The 23,722-nt window shown below is 45.3% G+C and overlaps 1 protein-coding gene across 1 annotated transcript in view; it reads left to right on the top strand.

Annotated features, from left to right (window-relative positions):
- Nucleotides 1-18,771, top strand: part of LOC142817919 (DNA mismatch repair protein Msh2-like) — a 127,159-nt gene extending 108,388 nt beyond the window's left edge. Inside the window, exons 25-26 of the mRNA XM_075895879.1 lie at nt 4,529-4,596; nt 16,140-18,771. Of these exons, the coding sequence (XP_075751994.1) occupies nt 4,529-4,596; nt 16,140-16,214 (143 nt within the window). The 3' untranslated portion in view covers nt 16,215-18,771. The remainder of the gene's footprint in view (nt 1-4,528; nt 4,597-16,139) is intronic.
- Nucleotides 18,772-23,722: the final 4,951 nt, after the last annotated feature.

A 23,722-nucleotide genomic window follows, 5' to 3' on the forward strand; every position in this document is an offset into this window, starting at 1 on the left:
TCGTACGTGTGCTGAGGAGTTCGTCATCTAGTAGTGCATTAGCATCGACAGCGTGGAAGGGCCGACTCCAAAAACTCGAGTGCACCACGATGCCGCTTTTAAAAGAAAAGTCATCGCGTGTGCAGAAACGGACGGAAATCGGGCCGCATCGCGGTCTTTCGGAGTTTCCGAAACGTGCGTGCGGGACCGGCGGAAACAAAAGCAGAAGATTGTCGACAGCAAAGCTTCACGCAAAGGCTTCAGTGGACCACAGCAAGGTCGGTTTCCGCAAATAAAGAACTGCTCGGCGAGTATGTGCTTGAGCCGTGAGCGGTACAGCGGCCCGTGACGACAGAACTGCTTTAAGTGCGGGCTATGCAATTAGTCTTAGAAAAAGGTCTAATGTGGAGCCAGTTTAAAGCGAGCAGGTGCTGGCTAACTAACTTTATGAAGAGCAAAGGCTTTTCCCTCCGAAGGGGAACATGCATATGCGAAAAGTTTTGCAGTGGAGTACGATGAAAAGCTTCACAGTTTTCAGAGGTTCGTCCTAAACTTGCGGCGCAACAACGGCTACCTGCTTGGGCAAATCGGGAATGCTGGTCAGACGCCTCTTTACTTCGACATGCCTGGCACCACAACCGTCGAGAAGAAAGGGGCGAAGCAAGTTCGTGTGCTGACATCGGTCCACGGTAAAACTACAGTGACGGCAATGCTCTGTTACACGTCAAGTGGGCACAAGCTTCGCCCGTACCTCATATTTAAATGGAAGACGCTCCTGAAAGGAGTAGTTTTTTCGAGTGGTGTGATCGTGCGGGCCAGCGAGAAAAATGGGTGCGCGTTGCAAGCGATGTCTTACTTTTTTTTTTTTTTTCGCTGTTGGAAATTGGGTGCGCGTTACAATCGAGGGCGCGGTAGAATCGAGTAAATACGGTAAGTGGAAAAGAAAAGTCAGCGCATAAAGCTGGTAGCGCTCTCACCCTTAGCCTGTAGGTGGAAAAAGGGCCGTCTTTATCCGCAAAAAAGGCAATAAAAAGCCTTCGTCCTTTCGCATTCTCCTCGTGTTCTTCATTTCCTCAACAGGAGTAAAGTGGATGGAGAATGAAAGAACACAAAAGCTTGGCTAGAGGGAAAAATGCAAGTGAAGGGGGGGGGGGGCAAAAAAAAAGCTAAATGAAAATGAAAACAAAGATTGCCTGTACATTATAATTGCTTGAAACTGAAACAACATGTGCGGCACTAGTGCTTCCATCAGAGGAGACAGATGCACTGTCATCGGCGCCACACAATAGCACCCAAATACATGCTGTGGTCAGTTTGCGTTGTTTTGCACAGGGCCTGTGCGCATCATATGTGCTCCCAGTGAAATGTAGCAAATTGTGATGTGCCACTTTGATAGTGCACAACAAGGGAAGGTCATTGTGCACACTAAGTATAGCTGCGTTGTGTCTTTTTTTGTGTGCCCGAGACTTGTGATTGTGAGCAGCGTAAATCGAGATCTTCAGCTGCATGTTGTTTAGGAAAGGTTACTGCATGCTCCAAATAAAAAAATATCTGAACCTCAAAGAAAAGCTTGTAGACTTTCATAAGCAACTTGGCTTATATAGGTTTTGTCAAGGTAGCGGTATTCAATGGAGGAGTATCCAAAAGTGATAGCAAAGCCAGTAAAACAGCCTCTCAGAAGGTGAACATCCAGAAGAATAAATTTTTCATTCTTTGAAGGAAAATTGTGCTTGTCTCGTCACTTTTATTTTTTTGTAATCGTCAAATTATAGCCGTGCTACAGTTTTGTTGTTAAAGCGTGATAGCAAGTTATTTATGAGCATATTTATTACGGAGTCGCAAAATCAAGTATTTGTTCGGTTACCGCCTAGTCTAAATACTCTACTTGAAAGCATAGCTTTTATCAAGTTGAGCCAAATAAATGCTTTTTCTTGTTCCTTTCCTCCCCATTAATAAGTATACTTCATCCAGTGTTTTCAAACAATATATTTCGGCATACTTGGCACGTTAGCATTCGATTGTTGGGGACACGTCCGATAAGACAAACATATAATTGTGGTCTCTTTGAGTTCGTCTTAAGTATTTGGCTAGTTGACCTGTTCCCAGTAGCAGGCTTGCTGACACTCATGCGCAAGGGTTTCACTGGGCTTCTGCGAGTATTCTAGTTGTTTGAGTGTTTGAACAAATGTTGCAGTAATAATACGCTTCAAGACCCATTGTATATTCTGAAGTTTTCAAGTACCGTAAATACCCGCGTAATATACAAGGTTTTTTTTTTTTTTTTTTTTTCAAATATTAGCGTTCTAAATTTCCGCTTTGTACTATGTGCGGATCCGAATGAAAACTTGCTCGAAAAAGGACATTGTGCTTGAAGTTTCGGTTTCGTAACTGCCACTTGGCTACGGCTTCTTTTTGTCTACGAGTGGCTACTGCTTGGCTTTGTTATCTTCACGCCCTCGCGTGGCAAAAGTGAGCGCTAGCACCAATTTTTTCTTTGTTGTTGAGTTTTTCGAGTGCTTGGACAGCGGACAGGCGGACGGTGAATCTCGCTGTGTTCTGTGGCTCACTTCGCAAAGGTGGAACATCCCAGGGCACCGAAACCAGTACTCGGCTGCATTCAAAAGAAAGGTCATCTTAACTGCTAAGGAAATTGGCAACAGTGCGGCCGGAAGACAGTTTGTAGTCACCGGGGAAAGTGTCCGTGGATGGCAACGACAGAAATAAGCGGTTTTCGTGTGCAGCAGAAAGAGAAGAAGCTTTCGCGGTCCAAAAAAAGGGGCCTTCCCAGAGATTGAACTCGCACTAACAGAGTTCGTTCGACAGCAGTGGGCGGCGCACTTGCCAGTCATCATGGACCTGATGCAGATGAAAGCGAGGTAGCTGGCGAGAGAAAAGGGGATGTCGAGAACGGACTTCAAAGCTAGCAAGTACTGGAGCCGGATCTTCCCTGCGCTGGCGAACCTCCATTTCTCAGAAGCTCCCTGAAGCCTTTGAAGAGCTTCTTATCTCATTTCAACGCCATGTGATTACGTTGCGCCGCTCGCAGAACTTCCAACTGGGACAAATCGGCAATGCGGAATAAATGGCAGTTTACCTGGACATGCCATCGCCCCTTATAGTTCATGAGAAGGGCTCGAAGCAGGTTAGTGTCCGTACCACCGGCAATGAAAAAACGCGTGTCACAGTGATGTTATCGGGCACAGCGGACGGCCATAAGCTCCCACCTTATGTCATCTTCAAACGCAAGACAATGCCGAAAGGGAGGAGCTACCGAAGAATGTCATCGTGAGATGTCACGATAAAGGCTGGATGAATAAAGACTTTGTCCTCGACTGGGTAAAGTGTGTGTTATGCGAACGGCCTGGTGCCCTGCTCTCTTTTCCATCCATTCTGGTGCTGGACGCGTTTCGCTGCCATTTGGCCGACTCACTGAAGAAGCTCCTGCGCAACTGCAGCACGGAACTGGTCGTGATCCCGGGTGGGATGACATCTGAACTGCAACCTCTCGACGTTTGTGTGAATAAGCCATTCAAGGATGCGGTTAAGCGTTGCTACGCCGAGTGGATGCGCTCAGGTGAGCCTGCAGTGACGCCGACCGCGCGGCTGAAACGGACGTCGCTGTCCACGCTATGCCAATGGATCGTGGACGCTTGGGCAAGCATCCCAGAGAACCTTGTGCGTTGGTCCTTCAAGAAGTGCGGCATCTCTAATGCCTCGATGGCACAGAAGACAAGCACCCATTTGAGGATTTGTCTGACAAGGAAATGTCCGAGGAAAGCGTAGTTGAAGACGACAGCGATTGACATGGCGGATGTGTGCTGAATAAATGTGTTTTCGGGGACCTTTTCTATGTCGTTTTATACGCAGGTACAATTTTTTTTTCATTTCGCGCCTCTAAAATTTGGCCTCGTATTATATTCGGGTTCATATTATACGTGGATATTTACAGTATGTAGAACAAATTCACCTAAATTGTTTCACCACGTGTGAAATCTTAAGAAAGACGGCTTCAGTGCAGCGTGCAGTGAAACCATCTTTGCTGTGGAACGATCTAAAGGCGGGAAATCATTTCTAGTGCTAAGCCACACTTCGTAAATGGCACCTCAAATATTTTTTTCTCTTTTTTTTAATTTCCGTTTAAGTTGAAAGGTGGGTAGTTGTGGCTTAATATGGGCAAGTTTTGACTCATTTAAAAATATGTCGCATATTATTGCTTACAACATGCATCATGCTGCTATTCAAATACTGCTGCTGTTTGAATTCTCTTCAAAATTATTTGGTATTAATTACCACTCGCATTGACTTTAAGCTGATGTCTACACATCTTGGTTTTTACCTATCTGCTAGTTTATCATGCCACTGGGCACAGGCTCACTGATGCGCAAATAATTTAAAATAAAATTGTGCTTGAATGTGGCTTTGCGGGTCCATTTTAAGAAGCATTGTAAGGCCACTTTTAACTGTAGTGGCACAAAACTAATTGTTAAATGTATTAGTACAATGACCCATTGTGCTGGGCTAAACTCCTTACTATAATGTCTCTCTACAGGCGTGTGCAGTCAAAGCTTTGGCATAGAAGTCGCCAAACTGGCACATTTTCCAGAGCACGTGCTCAAGGTGAGTCGTACTCGTGTGTTATTGCTGTGCAAGATTTTCAGACTGGTTTCTGTCTCCTTCCTCAAAAGGATACCATTAGTTATGTAGGTAGCTCCCTGCCTTTATTTGTTGTCACTGCATCAGTTATGGAGCCTCGTTCTGGCACCTCATGAAAATAGAAATAAGGAAAAAAGTAGGTGTGTGCGGATATTCGAAAGTTTCCAATATTCAACAAATATTGCATTTGTAATATTCGTATTCGATTCGATAACCACATGTTCGAAAATTTTGAATATTCGAACTAACTCGAATATACCTAGAATATTCAATGTTCATAAATATTCGTTCGTAGGTTCGTGCGAATATTCGAATATTCAAACGAATATTACTGTATTCGAAATCGCTTTGGTTAGAATTTAAATTATTGAAGATTTCAAAGTACAGTTAAACCTGATTATAACGAAACTGATAAATTCCCGTAAAATTTCGTTATAGAGAGGATTTCTTTATATGCAGGTTCGGCATGAAAATTTGGAAAATAAGCGTGCAAATTAAACAAAAGGCGGACTGAAGGCAGAGCTAGCCCAAAACACTTATTTTACAGTAAAAAGCTGTCTTATTATTGCGATACCAATTGTATGGACACTCGTGGCTGGTTTTTGCTGTCACCGTCATGTTCCATAACAAGTCCAAATTGATAATATATGCCGCTGCGCATCGTAATTTTCACGGGCGGGTGAAAACACACAGGCGTTGCTGAAGCAAAGATCAAATGAGTCGGCCTATCCCTATTGCCTGAAAAGTGCATAACATCTCCTGCGTGTTGTTACAACAGCCGTCGAATGCTCAGATAGAAAGTAAACCACGAGTCTTGAACAAGCATGAAAAGCACGGGGATCACTTGAGTAGCAATAATGAACTTGGATTTTAATGGCGTTCGCGATTGCCAGCGTGCTTGCTATCTCGGCGAGTATCAGTGCGATTTGAATGCGAAGGGACTGTGTGAAAAGAGCACTTCTCCCTGGAGCAGCCGTATGCTCACACCAGCATTTTTTTTTTTGTCGGAGTTTCACGATATCGGATCTAAAAGAGTTGACTGCGAGCCTTATTCCTTATAACATTACAGTTGTTTGCTATCATGATCATTGCATTGCATTGAACGCGCCTCCGTGTTGCCAGAACTAATCGGCTAATCGCGAAAGCTACCAGCTTGTGAACTCGCAACGCGGCGCAAGACGGAAGCACGTGACGAGTCCACCTTCGAAGATCCGTCATCACCGTAGTCTCGGAAAGTTTCCATTAGCGCCTAATTTGATGTCCTCGTGGTGGTGAGGACACGATTGTTTGAAATTAAGAAAAGTAACAGTTTCACCACAAGGGCGAAGCAATGATTGCGATAACAACAACTTGGAATGTAACGCTTAGAATGGCAAGCAGATCGAAACGTGCAACGCGCTGCTCACGCGCAAATGACACATGAAAACAACATACACAGGGCGACAGCCACTTAACAACATTTACCGCTCGACACTTAACGCGCTCTTTAAATAAAAACAAGGCACGAAATGTAATGAGTGCGAACTAACAAGTTCCTTAGTTGTTCGCTGTGTTTAAAAAGCGCACTCTTTTTGCTCACGGCTCCTGTCCAGCGAGCGAAGTGGTGTGTGTCCACCCGGCAACTGAACACAATCGTTCTGGTAAAAGTCGAAGGCGCTCAATTCTCCCCACCAAAGGATAAGCTCCTGCGCACACGCATCTACCACCCGCCCTCCCCGATTCGGGGGGCAAAGTACGCGTCGGAGATAAACGCGCGTCGGAGCACCGTGACGAGCCGGGTGCCTAGCGCGGGTGGCTTTTCTTCTAGAGTTTTTATATATGTAGACACGTATACATATACGATGAATGACAGCGCAGTGGCGGCAAAAAACCAGCCGAGACTGTTCATAAACATAATTGCTATAGCATAGAAAAAAAAGAAAGCAAAGCTGATTGTCATCGGGGGCCACACCATGCGCGCGCACTGAAACTATGCACGTGGGCGCGGTGTCAGAAACGAAGAGCGAACAACACGGACACAGACACGGATACCGCGGAATCTTCTGGTAAAGCGCCCTCCACATGCAGCGCGGTCCCACATATGTGACGCTACCTAAAAGCATGGTACTGCCTACGCGCTAAGGTTTTTTTTTTTTTCTTTAGTAGGGGTGGGGCACACCCGACGGCGAGAACGGCGGCAACGCAGGCTAGTGGGGTGCAGGCCCACCTCACGCCGACGTGGCCCACTTGTCCGCTTCGCGTTTGGTCGGCGGCGGGGTAGCCGCGGAAGATACATGCTTTTACCAAAATGACAAAATGGGGAGTAAGATTCCTAGATATTCCATGGGGCAAATTCGTGATATCAGCGTTGTCTCGTGCTGTTGCTTTGTTACATAGAGATAGCAAATATATGTGCTACTATGGAGCGGCGGCGGGGAACAGAAAAACTTCGTTACATAGAGGAATTCGTTATATGGATGTTCGTTATAAGCAGGAACTGTATTCGCAAGGAACGAGTAGGTGCATATTAGTCTGAATGTAACGCCTGTAAAGGTATTTTCGCTGCAGTGTAGGGGGTGCTGAACCGTGAAAGCACCTATCCAAGAAAAATCTGCTTTGCCGTGAAGCTGCTCGTCAATTTTAAAGGGGCCCTGCTACACAAAATGCTGCCGATCGGTAGTCTAGGCTACTGAGGACACGCAAGTCAAATATTATAGCGCAGCATGCGACGTGCGATTCACAATAAATTCTCGAAGTCAGCTAAAAATTGCTCTCCTCTGTCGGCAAATGACTCCACAAGCTGAGAAAGCACGTGTGGCGTATTTTCTTTCCCCGTGTCATTTTTCCCTGCTTAGCTTCCAGTGCTTTCGTCGGGATGAGAAGAGAGAATGCACTTGCAGCGTGCGAGAAATCTTTGCAACTTTGCGTGTACTGGACAGATTCTAAAAATATTTCCCGCGGTGAATTCAAGAGGCAATAAATAAGCTTCTTTAGTGTATACATTCCATGGCTACTTGAAAAAGTGTCGCACAGCCCCTTTAAGTGAAAAATATTACTCTCATATCAATTCATTTTATTAAGCTTAAAAGTTAGTTCTGACGGCTTATATGCTCTAAGTATAATAAATCTTAAAAATGTTATGTATTTTAAGGGTTATGACTCGTATTTTGCTGAAAGTAAAATCCTGCTACTACTCAAAGTTATTTCGAATTCTTTTGAATGAGAAAAAAAGAAGGAATTTGCATAGAGGCTCTATTCCATTTTTAAAAAAAATATTGTGCAGGTTTGTTAGGTCATGATAACTATGCTCATTTTTCTTTATATGTCATGTATACTATTCGAACTCGATACGAAATTATGCGACCAAGATCACTATTCGCTTCGAACCTAAAATTCCCTATTCGCACAAGTCTATTCGTTTGCATATGTCACTGTGAAGAACTTATGATTTTGCGCATTTGCCATAAGAGCCTCAGTAGATCATGCAGAGATTACTATGACTTTGGCGTAAATGCGGTGATGCTTGCATGGAAATTCATAGGAGCGTGATGACAGCTACCAATGAGTGCGGCGGTAAGTCATCGTGACAAACCTACCACGGATAAATATCTCAATCAATCTAAATTATGTACTGATTGCGCAGCAGTACGTGTGGCTCAGCGGTTTAGCGCTGTTACGGCTCATGTAAGCGTACTGACCACGCCGTCCGCTATCGCGCCTTTGTGCGTGGGACCGCAAGTGCATATCGCTCGCGGAAACAAGGGTAACTCGCCACTGCCGCATTGGCTGAACAAAATAGTCTTCACACCTTTGATTGGTCTTGTGCTGAGCGAGCACAAAGAAGAAAAACCTCCGCGCAAGGGCAAATGCATGCGTATACGTTACAGGGTGCGGCGCTGATGCAGTGAACTTAGTAGGCGATGCACTGTATGCAACTAGCTAGGGGCGCGATCAGCTTGATGTACGATGGCAAGGTGTTTCAGGTATAGCCACGCCAGTTTTCGCCAATGAATCACCGTAGAAACGTACGTGCACATGTTGAAGCCTGACGAGTCGTCTGTCAGCTGTGCCGCTACTTTAACATGTGTACCCTCTTCATACTTCCAGAATGATTTCATGATAGCGGATATGGTCATGCGAATGATCTGAAGTGTTTTTCCGCTCAATGGCAAACATAGAAAAGGCCAAGCACTTTGGATAATGTCACAATGGCGTCCGGTGACGCACGTAGGGGGATGGAGGGATTACTGCGTAGTTCCGCTGCATTCCCCAAAGCGTCTTTGAAAATACGTAGTATGCGCATCGCGCTCGCGTGGCAATGTCTCCTGCAATCAACCCTCCGTCGCACCATTGCTACGATCGTACTCTATTGCCAACGTCAGTTTACTGCCGTCAGTAGCTAGCGCGCCGAAAGGGGTCGAGATGCGGCAAAATAGTGCCCTTGCCGTCGGGAGTTGTGGCTCCGTCAACAAAAAAGCTTATTTCGGGCGTCTTTTTATCATGCATCAGTAATCATCTATCTCGCGCGCTTACCTCACGTTATTGCTGTGCGCGCGGTACACCTCAGTCATGACCGTGCTGCTGTCAGCGCAACAAGGCATTGTTGATCGGAAAATGGGAAGCGTGGTCCTCGAGAAAGGCAATGGAAGCAAGCGAGATAACGAGTATTGCTATGTAGTTGGAAAATGCCCCAAATACACCTAAGAGAACAGAGGTCAAAATTAAAAATAAAACTATAAAATGGGGGTTTTTCGAGCCAAAACTGGATGAATTGTGACCACCTAGACTACTTTAATAGTATCTTAGGCTTAAGGGGGGACGTGGCAAGTAAAACTAATTTTTTTATTAATGTACTGTTTGTGATGAAATTTGGTGTGTGTATGTGGATGATTGTGAGGATTCCAAATATGAAAACCGTTTTCAAATACCTCTTGTACTTTTTGAGTTACAAGCATAATTATACTAATTAATGCTCTTCACACTTAAAGAGATAATTATTGCTAAATGAAATTATTTTTTCATATTATTATGTTCCCAAAGCATCAACTTGTGCAAAGAAGCTATTAGTTGATTTTTCTAGTTCTTGTAACCATAAATAAAATTTCCAAAACACGGATGTTGTTTTGCGCACACATCGCAGTAATTATAAAATGTGTTCTAAAAAATTTAAATGATGAGTAAGAAGAGAGATAAAGCTTTATTGCACTGCTAAAGGCCTCCTGAGCCTAGTGCAAAAAACGGAACGACTCTATCAGTCTTTGTTAGAAAATGACAGATGTTCTAGCGAAGGCACATAGGCGAAAATCAAGAGTTGAGAAAACTGACTTTGAAAGTTCACTCTTGTTTGGAAGTTCACAACATGCCTAAAACACTCAGAATCCTCCTGGGCAGTAATCCTGAGATGCTGTGGCCTTGGCCTCTGTAGAGCGCAACCCAGTTTTGCGCTTCTTTGTCGTGGAACAATGCGCCTTTTGAGCCCTCTTTACCCTTTTGGCATCCTTTTCGGCTGCTCGCCGCAAAGAGCAGTCTCCTGGATTGAAGCCCAGTTGAGCAGTGATCTCTTGCAGCGCACTCTTGCAGCCACCATTGAAACGGCAGACTGCATCTGCAACTGCACTTTCCACACTTCGAAGGGAGGCGAACTGGCTCTTGGACTGGAGTGACCAAATGAGGCTGTTCATACTCTCCACAGCGTTCTGGGTTTTTCCCTGCGCACACCTTTCAAGGAGCTCTTTGTTCGAGAGGCGCTTGTAGATTGGCAGCAGTGCCACTCGCACGTGAGGGGGCAGTTTATGTTTGTGAGGCGGCAGCGGCTCTCCCTTGGCCAATGCCTGATTGTGCGGGCACCAGGAGTCAGTCCCACTTGGGCACAGGTCGTGGTGTGGATCCTGGTCTGTGGATGTTACATGGTAATAAGTGGCCATGATGGCCCTCTCCATGCCAGGAACATCGTTGGGGTGGCTCTTAATGGCCCAGCCATAATAATTCGTCAACTTCTTTATCAGGCCCTGCGTCAGCCGGCCTTTGCCACCCATGCTCAGTCCTCGGCCTTTGGATTTGTGCTCATCAAGAAGGTTGCGCAAGGAAGTGCCCATTCTTTTTTTTCACATGGTTCACACACTCCTGTTTCTTAATCACCATGTAGCCATACACCTTGTCTTGCGTGAGGGCAAGGTACGTACGGCTGTCACCGTCGCAGAGCACATTGATGTATCGAAGCTTGTACTTGGTAAACGATCTTTCAAACATGATCCTAGCTGCTTCTACTTCCATTTGGCCTGCATTAGCATCGGTGTTCTTTTGGCACTGTGGCTTGTGTTTCTCAAGCCACTCCTCATAGTTGTCGTCACCAGGCTTGGGGCCAACAGCACAGCCTTGGCAGTAGTTGGACAGGACACAGTGGTCCAAGACCAAGCCTGTGTACAGCTCGATTACACAGCCCACGCCAATATGACTTCTGTGCCCCCTCGTCATCCATGTGCCGTCGTAAATGACGTCAATGTTGCCTGGCACTCCTCCTAGGTCCTTGTAAATGTCATGCACCTTCTGTGCACTTTCTGCTTCAATGCGGGTGGCAGCTGATGTGGTGGCAGGGTGGCTGTACTTCCTTTGCAGTCTCTGGTAGGACTTGTGGTGCAGTGCTCGATGCGAAATGTCCATCGCAGAAAAAATGTCATTTATGGCAGATTGTTTTCTGCCAACTGACTGCACAGCCCTCAAAGCACGCACGTTTACCTCAAAGGGGTTCGTTTTTTGTTGCCCGGAGCACCTCGGGGACGACCACGCACTGTTCACTATGCCACAATTGTCACAAAAAAGTTCCATCCTCGCCGCGAGTCCAAGGCAGTGCGTAGTCTCGAGGCGTATCGACCCTTCGTCGCACTTGTTGCACTTTACTGACGAAAGCAGACCGTTCAGCATCTTCTTATTTACAATGAAGAATGTGGAGTCCTTACCGCCGTCATTTTCGTCGCAGCCTTCGTTCAGAAGCTCGAGCTTCCGCTTTGAAGCGGACTTCGATGCTACGGCGTCCAAAACATCCCGCCTTGTCTGCGCCCGCTGCGCGATTTCTTCACTGCTCGGAATCTGGGCCGAAACTCGCGATAGAATGTTCGACGCGCGCACGCCCGGAGTTGCAACGGCTGCCGACGCGGTGCCACCGCAATCGGGTTCGCGAGAGCGTCCATCACGGTCGACGGCATCCGGCGGTCTGACATGCGACGATGTGGCACCTTCCACACTCTCGGCCTCACAACAATCAGCGAAGGGTCTGAGTAGAGGCTCCGTGACGCTTGAAGAGCATGCTCCGTCCGGAACTGCGACTGGGACGGCAGCCGCAGTCGTCTGCCCTTTGTTCCAAGCTTTCCGACGCTTGCCGTACTTGTGGACGCTCCGGAACTTTTTTTGCGGCAACATAGCACCGCAGTATGAGCAAGCACTCAGAAGAGACCACCGATGTAAACAAAGCTTGGTAAAAAAAGCACGCGAACTATCACAAAAACAGCAAACTGGCAAAAAACGAAGCGCACGCCGGATGATTCTCGACACGGCGGCCGCAGATGCGCTCGCGCTTCCAAGGTTGCCAAGGTGCGCGGCGCAGCTTTGACCAGTAAGAGGTCGCGCCTGCTACCACGTGACCCGCGCAGCCAATTGCCGTTCTTCGTTTTCGTTTTTTTACTTGCTCCTCGCGCTTTTATTTTCACTCGGCGAAATACGAGACTGCGACCATCGGGAAGCCGGCTTTCTCCTCTTTCCAAAGCTACCAAAATGGCGGCCCACGGTCAACAACTTGGCGCGTTTGTGCGGCGTGAACAACACCGTTTCAGGGGCTTTTTTTTCGCACTTTTCGGCGACTAGCCTCGGCAAAAACACTATTTGCGGGATTTGTAGCGCACGTTTCGCTGTAATATTTTAGAACAAGGAAGTTGAAGGTCTGAAGATTACGAAAAAAAATAAATCAGAAAATCGCATATTTTGACCAAAATCGGCACTTTACTTGCCGCGCCCCCCCTTAAGTACACAGGTGTTAACTGTTCCAAAATCAAACCAGTGGCCTCATGCTTACTAGTCATGAAGGCGGGTACAAAAGCTTTTCTTTTTTTTTGTGTAATAAAGTACTATCAGACACATAAAAAAAGGTACAAAAGGTTGGTTCATCATGTGAATTGAACCCAGCATCACAGTCACAAGCTTAATCTTATGCTTTCTGGCAAGTAGAGATAGTGACATTTTTCAAAATATATTATGTGCAATAACTGACTATAATAACAATAGTACTATTTCCAACCTAAATATATGATTGAGTAAAAGATTACTGGTGGAAAAAAATTGCACCTCTTCATTATTCAATATTCAATTCGTATTCGAAGCTATGTATTCGTACTTGATTCGTATTCAAAAATTTTGATATTTGCACACCCCTAGAAAAAAGGTATGTGACTGTACTTCAGGCTGGGGTCCACAAAGACCAAGTTGGTGGTGCTGATAATTGTAGTAGACGTGACCCGCTTCGCCACAATGGCAGCAGAGTGGCCAGTTATCGGACGTGCGCCATACGCTTGCCTTTGTGCTGTTCTGTCGTGATCTGAACGGAAGATATGTGGGTGCACTCAGGAACCTTGATGCGCGTGACGGAGTCAAAGAGGTGCCCTGAATTGGATGGCTAGGCTGATCCATTGTCCACATAGTGGGATCAGGAGCATGTGGTGCAAAAGATAGCAGGGCCGCCTCGTAAGTCAGCACAGGGGCCTCAGGCCTTAGTGGTGCAAGTAGGGCGACCACCTGTCTGATTTCATTTCGAATGACGTCTGCGAAGGCTGTTACAGGTGATTGAGGTCCCGCTGCTTGGAGCTGGTGCAGCTCGTCCCGCACGACACTTTTTATGAACTCTGCGAGAGCCTGCCTCTCGCTGTCAGCCCTGATAGAGCATGCAGCAGCAGTGAAGTCGTGGCGTTCGAACTGTGAGGACTGCTGCAGGAGAGTATGCTCCATTGCGGTTGCCTTACTTATGAATTTGGCCACGGTCATTGGCAGGTTGCGCACGAGCTCGGCGAGGAGCTTCTCTTTTAGCCCATGCATCAAATCCTGCACCTTCTTTTCCTCAGATATCGCAGGGTTGGCACACTTGAAAAGTCGAAGCATGTCGTCGACTAACATCGAAACTCTCTCGCTAAGTCGTTGATTCCGAGACCAGATGGGCTGCTCCGCTCTCTCTTTCCTTTCGACATTGCGGTCGCATCACGAAACTGTCGACTGAACTCTTGCCACGTCGCAAAGGAGCCCTCGTAATTCTCGTACCACATTTTAGCTGAGTCCTCCAACGCAAAGTAAACCCTATGCAGCTTGCGAGCTTCATCCCATTCGTTGAAGCTAGCAACTCGATCGAAGTGGTCAAGCCAGTCATCAACATTTTCATAAATGTCCTCAAGAAATGTGCGTGGTTTTTGTGGACTGTTAAAAACATGCGGTAGAAGAGAATCGGAATCGTTGGTTTGACTCGCTTTGTTGGTAATCGAGGTTGCCATCTCATCTTGAAATAAGAGACCGAATTGGGGGATAGTCCTCGCAGGCGGTGGCTGCCTCGTGCTGTTGGAGCTGTAGCTGTCTCCAAGTAGCTCGGTGTGACGGCTGAAAATCGAGAGCCGAGGTGCATGCACCCAGCGCATCCACCAGTGGCACAAGCGATATAAAACAGACAGTTAGGAGTTGTTTTTTCTAGAACCAGACCAGAAAGCGAGGTTCTCTTCTTCCTCCACTTCTAAGCGAGTCCATGCCACAGCAAATGGCTCATTACGAATTGACATGTGACAATATTTTCTCACACATAAGCCACCCTAGAATATTACTCACACCCACAACTAAAACCATAGGAAAATGGAATTTGAAAAAGAAATCCCTGTGTATAGCTGTGAAGCCGCTTTCCTTGCACTATCGTGAAGCAGTGCCGTGACGTCGTTTAAATATGCGCACCAAAAGTTCCGCAATGTTGGATGCAAAAGAGTTGGCTACCAGCCTTACTTCGTATTGCATTGCATTACAATTGCTTCTTATGGCATTTATTGCATGACATTCAGTGCGCCGTCGTGTTGTTGCCAGAGCTAATTGGCTGCGTGAGATGAGAGCACGTGACGAGTTGACCTCCGAAGATCCGTCATTGTCACCATGGTTTCGGAGAGTTTCCATCAGTACCTAATCTGACATCCTCTTGGTAGTGATGTACGGTTGTTCGCATTAAAAAAAAGAAAAAGAAAGCAGAGCAGAAGGTTGGCAGCAGCCACACCATGCATGGGCAGGAAAACTGCACGCGCACACAGTGTCGAAAACGAAGATCGAACGACACGAATATAGCAGAAAGCTGTTCGGTAAAGCGTCCTCTGTATGCAGCGCATCCCAGCATATGTGAAGCTATCTAAAAGCGGGACACTGCCACCGCAAAAGTTGCTTTCTTATATTGTTCTTGGTTTGGAGGGACGAAGAGGGCACATCGGCACACGCGCCTGCGGTGGCAAAAACGGCGACAACACCAACTCGTGGAGCACAGGCCCCCTTCCTGCCTCGCATACACCCTCGCTCAATAACAAGCGCTCTCTCACGCCTGGGAGTCGCCGGAGTAACGAGGGCCTTGGCGATCCTGAGCGCCCCACTGCTGTTACGCCCTTCGTTGGCGGAGAGGCAACCACAAAAGATACATACATGCTCATGCCAAAACGACAAAATCCGGAGCATTTGCTATTTGTTCCCTGACGAAAATTCGTTATATTAAGGATGTCTGTTGCTATTACTTTGTTACATAGAGGTTGCAAATACATGAGTTTCTATGTAATAACGGCAGGGAATATAAAAATTTTGTTATATCAAGAAATTTGTGATATGGAGGTTCGTTATATGCAGGTTCAGCTGTACCGATTTTTTAAAAATCACAAACATTGCTTGCAGTTTGAGATATTCATCAACAAACTAATTGAGTAAAATCGAAACTTATCGCACATGTAGTGCACAATGATTTGATATGTGGGGTTTAACGTCCCAAAACCACTATATGATTATGAGAGATGCCGTAGTGGAGGGCTCCGAAAATTTAGACCACCTGGGGTTCTTTAACGTGCACCCAAATCTGAGCTCACGGGCCTACAACATTTCCGCCTCCATCGGAAATGCAGCTGCCGCAGCCGGGATTCGAACCCGCGCCCTGCGGCTCAGCAGCCGAGTACCTCATGTAGTGCACAAGGCATGGTAGAATGCTGGAATGACATGCAACAGAAAAGCGATGAAATAATAATGAAGATGCACCACAGTTATATGTGTCCGTGTAAACCTGGAAGTTGACTCACTTGTGTGGTGAATTGCCTTATTTTTGCGTAGCTCACTTGTGTGGTGAATTGCCTTATTTTGCGTTTATGTAGGAAAGCTGCCAGAGCGTAGCTCCCGTAAAGTTTTTATTAAAACTCTGCATTGTTTAAGAAACACCCCCTGTATATGAAATGCGACTTTAGACAGTGACAGCAGTCTGTTTTACGGGTTTGTTGCAGGAGGCCAGGCAAGTCCTGTCTCAGTACGAAGCTGCTACAGAGAAGATGGAGGAAGAAACAAAAATGGAGCACTAGTACCTGTCATGATTTTTTTTAATTACGTGTCAATAGAAATCCTTCTGTTTTTATACCAAATGTTATACCTTCAATCATCATGTGTTCAAGTAGGATCTTCGAACCAGATAATATTGCTGCATCTGCACTATGATTGAGTCAGACCCTCCTACTCTGCCAATCTAGATGTGGGCTTTTTTTAATGGAAGTGGTCTCTAGGTGTGGAATATCTGGTGGAAGCAGATCGCCAACAAATGACCAAATTGGAGACGCCGACTTTCAGTTGGTCTCTGTGGTGTATCACATGCTGAAAATTTGTCAGTTTTCCTGCTCTGCAAAGGTTATGCCTAAGAGAAATTTTAAAAATTAATTGTACTAGTCATATCAGATGACTTTCACATCGGATGTCATAGTCAGAGTTCCCGATTTTTCAAAAACTATCAAGCCATTTTTGTTTGTCAAGTCAATGACCACTTTTCATACATGCCTGATAATATTGCATGCCTTCACAGGACCACAACATAGCCTCATGGAGTTGATATGTTACGACATCGGGAATTTCAGATGCAGAAATAGTGCAGTGTTCATTCAGACCTGCTCTGCTTATAAGTACAAATGGCATTAATTGAAGGCACCACTGCTGCCATGTTGATTGCCTCACAACCTCGAACCAGCATTCTCGCGCACCTTTCCATTCATGGCTATAAAAATCCCGAAAATCAACTCCAACACAATCCAGAGATATTGCGCAAAGATGCATATGCAACTTTCTACAGTGGTTCGTATCAAGAGTCTGAAGGGGCCACTGTCGCGGCAGACTATGCATTTCTAAATTGTATGCGCTTGGATCTGCTGTGTGCCCTCAGTAAAGCCACATTATTATGTAACTGTTTTATACCTTCTGAGAGTTGAAATATATTTGTGACGTGTCTCTAGAAAAGTCTTTTTTTTTAGATTCTGATGCATTCACTGACCACTGTAGCCATAGTGGCTGATTGTCTGCCATGCCAATCAGTTTGTGTGTTCTGCAATCACTCTTCATGGTATAAAAGTTAACTTTGCCCATGTTTTGGAACACACCACTAAGTATCGCCTTTGTGCACGATCATACGGTCATGCGAGAGAGCTGTAATTTTGCCTGTGCTTTCTGAAAAGAAAAGAAAGAAATCCTTACATTGGGTACTCATGGAACCCTTGCTATTTAGCATTGCATTTGTTCTTGTGTTGATTTCACTGGCACTCATGGGGTGATGCGAACCTGCAATTGGCGTTTAGTGCATAGTGAAACATAGCCTGCTACACTTTATTAGCATGGTGAGAATACGCTGCCAGTCGGTAGTCGAGGCTGCTGAGAACATGGAAGTCAAACATTGTAACCCGCGGTGTTGCTTGGAATTCAAAAGTAATTGTCTTAATAAACTAGACAGCACTCTCATTTCTTTTGACAATTGATGCCATAAACCCAAAGTCCACAGCCATTGGTTGATTCGATCCTCACAAGTCACATTGTTAACGTGGCCGCGGTAACAATGTGAAATTCACAAGTAAAAATCACAAGTGAAAATAAGTCACACACTCAAAGAACAAGATAGAAAACAAAGTGTTCAGGAATTCTGGGAAAGACAGACTCATACACAGTGCTTCTGCAATAACTATTTTATTTGGGCCGTGTTTCCACGGTCCTGAGAATCGTTATCACAGGTCAACAGGGGCAGGTGGGGCACCAAACACAAAGGGTACGCAGCGTGTATCAATTCACAGTAGGATTTCTACAAACAGTTCTCATTCATGCTTGTGTGTGTGTGTTGTTTGTGCGTGTATGTGTAAACTGCTTGTTACTCGTCTGCACGTATCTATACACTTGCAGACGAGGATCGCCTGTTTTGTTTCTGTACAACAACAGTTAGGATGTGAAAGCAACTCGCTACAATGTCCGCAGCTATAGTCTGTATGTGCTTCCCTGTCACACAACAATGTGCTCTGCTAGCTCACTGTTGTGCCAGCATCTTGCTGTTGTGACCACTTTCTTTCGAGACCAAATACACAAACGGCTGTAAGTGCATGTACAGTCTTCACTGATTGAAACGTGCCATCAAATGTGCAGTCTGACAGATCTTAAGCACGATTTCTTGAGACAACCATGTCATATAACAAAAAATGTGGCCTCTAAAGGTAATGTTGCATCTTATCTAAGAGTTTAAGTTGAAATTACGGCGATATGACCCATGTTAAAGTTAATGGAAAACACAAGTATGTGCAATATTTAGCCCGAAATTTATGCATTTAAAATTCATGAATACTATACATGTATTCCTGGCTTCTTTGTTGACGAATAAGTTTGTCTGAACCTTTCCAAGATAATTGTTGTGTATGAGAAAGGATTACCTACTTCGCCATGCTCTGCCAATGCTAGCCAGCGGTGTAACGTTGGGCAGCTGTTAGCCAACTAGCAAACAGCCATTGCTGGTTCTGTGCATACGGAAGCCTCTCGCTGCTTTCTTTGTAGAAAGCATTATTGTGTACCATAAGTAAAATATGATAGACTCTCAATAAATGGAACCTGAAGGAACATGAAAAATGTGTTTTTTTTTACAGGAGTTTTGTTTACTGCGATGTAAACTGGGTTGCAGCACTTAAGTATGAAACCAATTATATCAGAGGCAGTTGTTCCATTCAAGCAGTAGTTCTGTTTAACAGATTTACGTTCACTGAGAGTCCACTGTATTAGGTTGATTTTTGGTTACTGGACATTAGTAGTGGCATTGTGTGACATCTTGTTTCACCGCCAAATGAGCCCGAAAGGGTCTAGGAAACTGTGTTCTGTTTAATGGAAGTCTCATTTGCTGACAAAGCAACAGGGGTGCGGAATTCAAGTATGTAACCAATCTCATCCGAGGTTGTTGCATTTTAAGGTGGGACGCGGCCCTTGAAAAGGGAAAAATCGCAAGAAAGTCTGTTTTTGAAAAACTTATTGTTGGGTTGTATGTCACATAAACTACCTACGGTATTCTGTAAATATCAGCGCCTAATTCAACCTCAAAATGGAAAAAAATATGCTATTTTCGAGGCCGCCGCAGTTCCCAAAACACGCTCAAAAACCAAATAAAACCAAACTTCGCGCGCGCCACTCCGAGAACATGCAGCTGTCCCGCGCCATCTTGGTCTTGTTTTGACCGTGAATTCTTTCTCTCTCGTTTGCCGCCTTTTAAAATGACGTGAACAGCGTGATTGATATGCTATCCCCGCTTCCTCAAGATGTTATGCGGAGCGCTGATTGGCTAGATTTGCTCATTCATATCTCACGGGCGAAAGCGCGCCCGTCATTGGCTGATGTGCTTAAAGCGGGGGCGGTCCCTCCCTGGAACGTTCAAGGTGCTTGTCTCGCTGTTGCTACTGTTGCGCTCTGCTTTGTACGCCTGGATAGACGTTTGCTTACGAGCCGCTGTTTGCCTTGCACTATATCTTCAATAAGTTTCTCTTCTTTTTTTTTTCCCACAAGTTTTGTGCCTCGTATCTTTGTTGCTGTGCGTGATGCCGGCAACAAAGCCTAAGATGGTGCGCTAGTTCAAAGTGCGGAAATGCGTTATGCGGCTTCTACTAGAATCGAAATTCCACTTTTATGCTGCAAGTGCCCAGTGCGTAGATGCTTGCGGCAGCGAAACTGTGCTGTCGGCTGCCTCCAGTCCAGAATCTGACAAACTGTGTGTACCTGGAGCCGCGAATGCATTGAGCGCGACCGAAATCCCCAGATCCAGCACGTGCTCGAAATCAGTGCCGTTGAGCGTGACACCGAGTGTTGCTGAGATCGACAGGCACAGCACTTCCTCTGCATCGGGGCTAATAGCGTGCATGGGCCGTCGACCCTTTATCTGCGGACGCATTTCCCAACTAAGAAAGAAATTGATGTGAATGTGAGATGCCGTTTGCGCTGAACTCGAATCTACGCCAGCGGCGCAGAAAAAAATTTGAACTGATGCAGCCTGCTTTTGAAAGAGATGCCCTACGCCTAAAAAAAAATTCCAAACAGCACTATGAGAAGATGGAAGAAGACAAAAGAGGAAAAGAGTGCACAAGGACATTTCAAGCTACTCTGCTGGAGCTCACGTTAAGGAACCCCAGGTGGTAAAAATTTCCAGAGCCCTCCACTACGGCGTCTCTCATAATCATATGGTGGTTTTAAGACGTTAAGCCCCACAGATCAATCACTCTGCTGGAGCTTTTTGAGGAAAACACATGTGCTGAACTTTCAAAGCTCGTTTTCTCAAAATTGATTTTTTAGCTAGTTGTGACGCTGAGGAAAGCGATTTCTCAAGAACTGCTTGCCAGATTTGTGTGTCGTTTCTTTTATTCTTCTTTTGGATAATTTTGCCAGGGTATAACAAGCTTCTTTTTCTGAAAATTGGTGCCAATAGTTATTAATAAACAATTAATTTTGATAAATGTCTTACCTTCTGGCTACATCAAATTCAAAGTTGCATAAAATTCTTTTGGGGGGGAAATAAAAAAAAACGGCTCTTTAGTGCCCTAGTATATCTATCCAGACATGACCACAAATAATTTCAGCCTTTTGGTATGCCCTGGGATTTCTTCCGGCTCTTCCTCAGGCACACAAGTGAACCAACCAGTTAGACCTCAGTAACTTTGGAATCCCTAAGCGCAATTTCATGAAACTTTGCAGTTTTTCTAATTTTAGCGTAGTGAATATATGCTGAAAATGTTGTTGAGATATCTTAAAAAATAAAGAAATTATAGTTTCCGGGTATCCTCCCCCCTTAATTAGGTGTTTGGTTGTGGAGATTCTCATTTGCCAAGAGTTTTTTTTACAAAACGAATATAGCAAGGCAAAATTTCTACAATGATGCCCCTGCTGAAATTCTGCTCCAGCTGCATGGTAGTGTGTACAGCAGCATATACAGTAACTCTAGGTTGCCATTTCGAAAGTCCGCACACTCGCAGCACTTGCAAAAACTAGCTGCATGCGCCGCGTTCGATATCTGTACTGCGATTTTGATGACTAGAGACCCCTGGAACACCTCTTGCATGTCGATGCTGTACAGATGGAGTCAGACTTGTCTTGAACGCCCAGCCAGCTGCTCCAGCTGCCGTTTTTTTCAGCAATATGTAAAGAGAGATGCCGTATGATACCAAACATGGTCATACTGCGTGTCAGGTCCCTGCGCTATAATGTAGGCATTGACAGAAGCTTGTAGCTAACGCGAGATAAAAGCCACTGCCATCAACATTGTCGACAGGCATGCGTTCTGCTACTCTATATAAGTGTAGTTCTATCTGTAGAGCATGAACGGCGCATACGAATGAACCTCCAAAATGGCGCGACGATGGTGTGGCTGCCTTGAGATTAAGGATCAATGCATACCCTTATATATCGCTCTAGAAAGCAAAGCACTTTGCACAGTCTGTTCGGGCTAATAGTAAATGGTAGAAGCGTATACCAGCCCTGTTTAATGCCACCCGAAATAGCAAGCATGCCAGTGGTCACACGCTTCATGTCAAAAGTTCATAACAACACCCCACCCCCCCAGCATATAAGCGCAAAATGACCTGCCTGCCCGACCCCTCTTGAGATCAAGGTGCACCCACCCCCAAAAAATTAATTTTTGCCTAAGCCCAAGGCAACGGCGAAAACCAGTCGAGAACGTTTTATTGCTATCGCATAAAAACAAAATGGCTCTCTCTTGATGTATAAGGTATGGTGTAAGTGTTTTTTCTTTATGCGCTGCTTTCTAGAAGACACTATAAGGGGTTTTGGAGCGTAGAGAGAACCCTCTAACCTCACAAAACATCGCTGCAAAAATAGAATGAGATCTGTTAAATTTTGTAGTTCAAGCACAAAAAGATGAGGGCTGTAGGAGGTTGGCATTGTGAGAGTAGCTAAATGACTTCATGTTGTTCCTAGCAGTCTGATCGGTTCTGGAAAAAAAGAATCTTTCTTTATCTTTGAAGTTTCTTAGGGAAACGCAGTTGGCACTGTGTGACTCCATAGCGTCGTATGCCACAGCCGCTCAGACAAAAAGCTGAATGTATGACAATGGCTAAAACGACAATATAATCAATAGCAGTGCCCTGCTTTCCGAAAAATTAATGTAAATGCCGGAGAACACGTGTCTCGAGCAGGACATTCTCAATATGATCCTGTTGACATCAGACTTACCGCCTACAATTAATCACTAGTAATCGAACTAGCTGCGCTAAATAAAGAACCTTCCGTGCACCAAGAGACATAATAGAATGCTGCTTGTTCGTTTCTGTTTGATTCATGGAAAAAAAGAACCGCCGCACGTTACTATGGGGAATGGTGCTAGTGGTTGAAAAGTTAAACTTTTCCCTGATTGAACTGGACAGGTCGTACCATCTAGCTAGACCAATTGAACCAAGTGCGCTGGCCATCTCGGAGGCCATGGCAGAAAATTGTTCAGTGGCCGTTGTTGCTGCTGTGGCTCCCGCTACTTTCACTGTGCTGCTACTAATGTTGGCGGCCACGCAGCAGAGCCGGGCAACGTTGTGCACGGCAACAGTGACGTGAGAGGCGCCACTTGAGGCAGGCAATTTGAAGTGTGCCAACGAGATGCGGACCAGAAAAATGCAGTCTTATTTTAAAATAAGCACTTCCTTGGCACTAAGTAGCACTGCGAGGTTTTCGGACTGCTATCTCAGCAATCAACATCGACTTAATATTTGCCTTTAATGTCCCTTTAATAAAGTTCCTCGTCTGTCTGTCTGTCCTCAAAGCATTTCTGAAGATTAAGGAAGCTGAGGCTGGCACCCAATCGTGTTTGACAAGTGAGCTAGGATTAGTGTACACTGTATCTTTGCTAAAAATGCTGTAGAAGCCATGCCGTCCAAAAAGCAGAATTGTGTTGAAATTTTGGTAAGAGTGCAGAGAGCGGCAGCAGGAACTGTGCATGTCAGCGTAAGTGGCCCTTGGCGTGCCAGCTACGCAAGACAATGTGGAGAGGACATTTTTGGCACCTAAAAAGGTGTTTGCACGAAATTTTTCACTTACCGTTTTATTTTTTCCATCGAATGATAGGCCAAGTCCCCGAGAGTCTATGAAGTGCACTGGTAAGCATGAGTACATGCGCCTTGAAAAATTAAAGCAGCATGCTTTTAAAAGCAAGTTTTGCTTCCTACTCTACCCGGATGTCACGGATGGATGGATGGATGGATGTGGCTGTACCCTTTAGATCGGGCGGCGGCTAACGCCACCTAGCCGTAATACTTAGTGAACTAACCATTACATTTATCTTTTTTTTCTTTAAATAATGAAGTTGAGGATTCGTACTTCGCAGTGAAGGGTTTAATTTTCACTCGTGCCTTGACTTTAGCCACCAATCAGATAACCTCCTTCTAGTTAAGTCTACCCGCTTAAAGTCTATTTTGCCCTCGCTGTCCCTAAATCCCAGTGCTTTGAAAAACTCTGCGCCATCATCCTGAACTATAGGGTGAAGCCCTTTACAGAACATTATCAAGTGTTCGGCAGTTTCTTCTTCCTCTCCACACGCACTGCA

Source organism: Rhipicephalus microplus, chromosome 5 (assembly GCF_043290135.1).
Source record: "Rhipicephalus microplus isolate Deutch F79 chromosome 5, USDA_Rmic, whole genome shotgun sequence".
Lineage (NCBI taxonomy): Eukaryota > Metazoa > Arthropoda > Arachnida > Ixodida > Ixodidae > Rhipicephalus > Rhipicephalus microplus.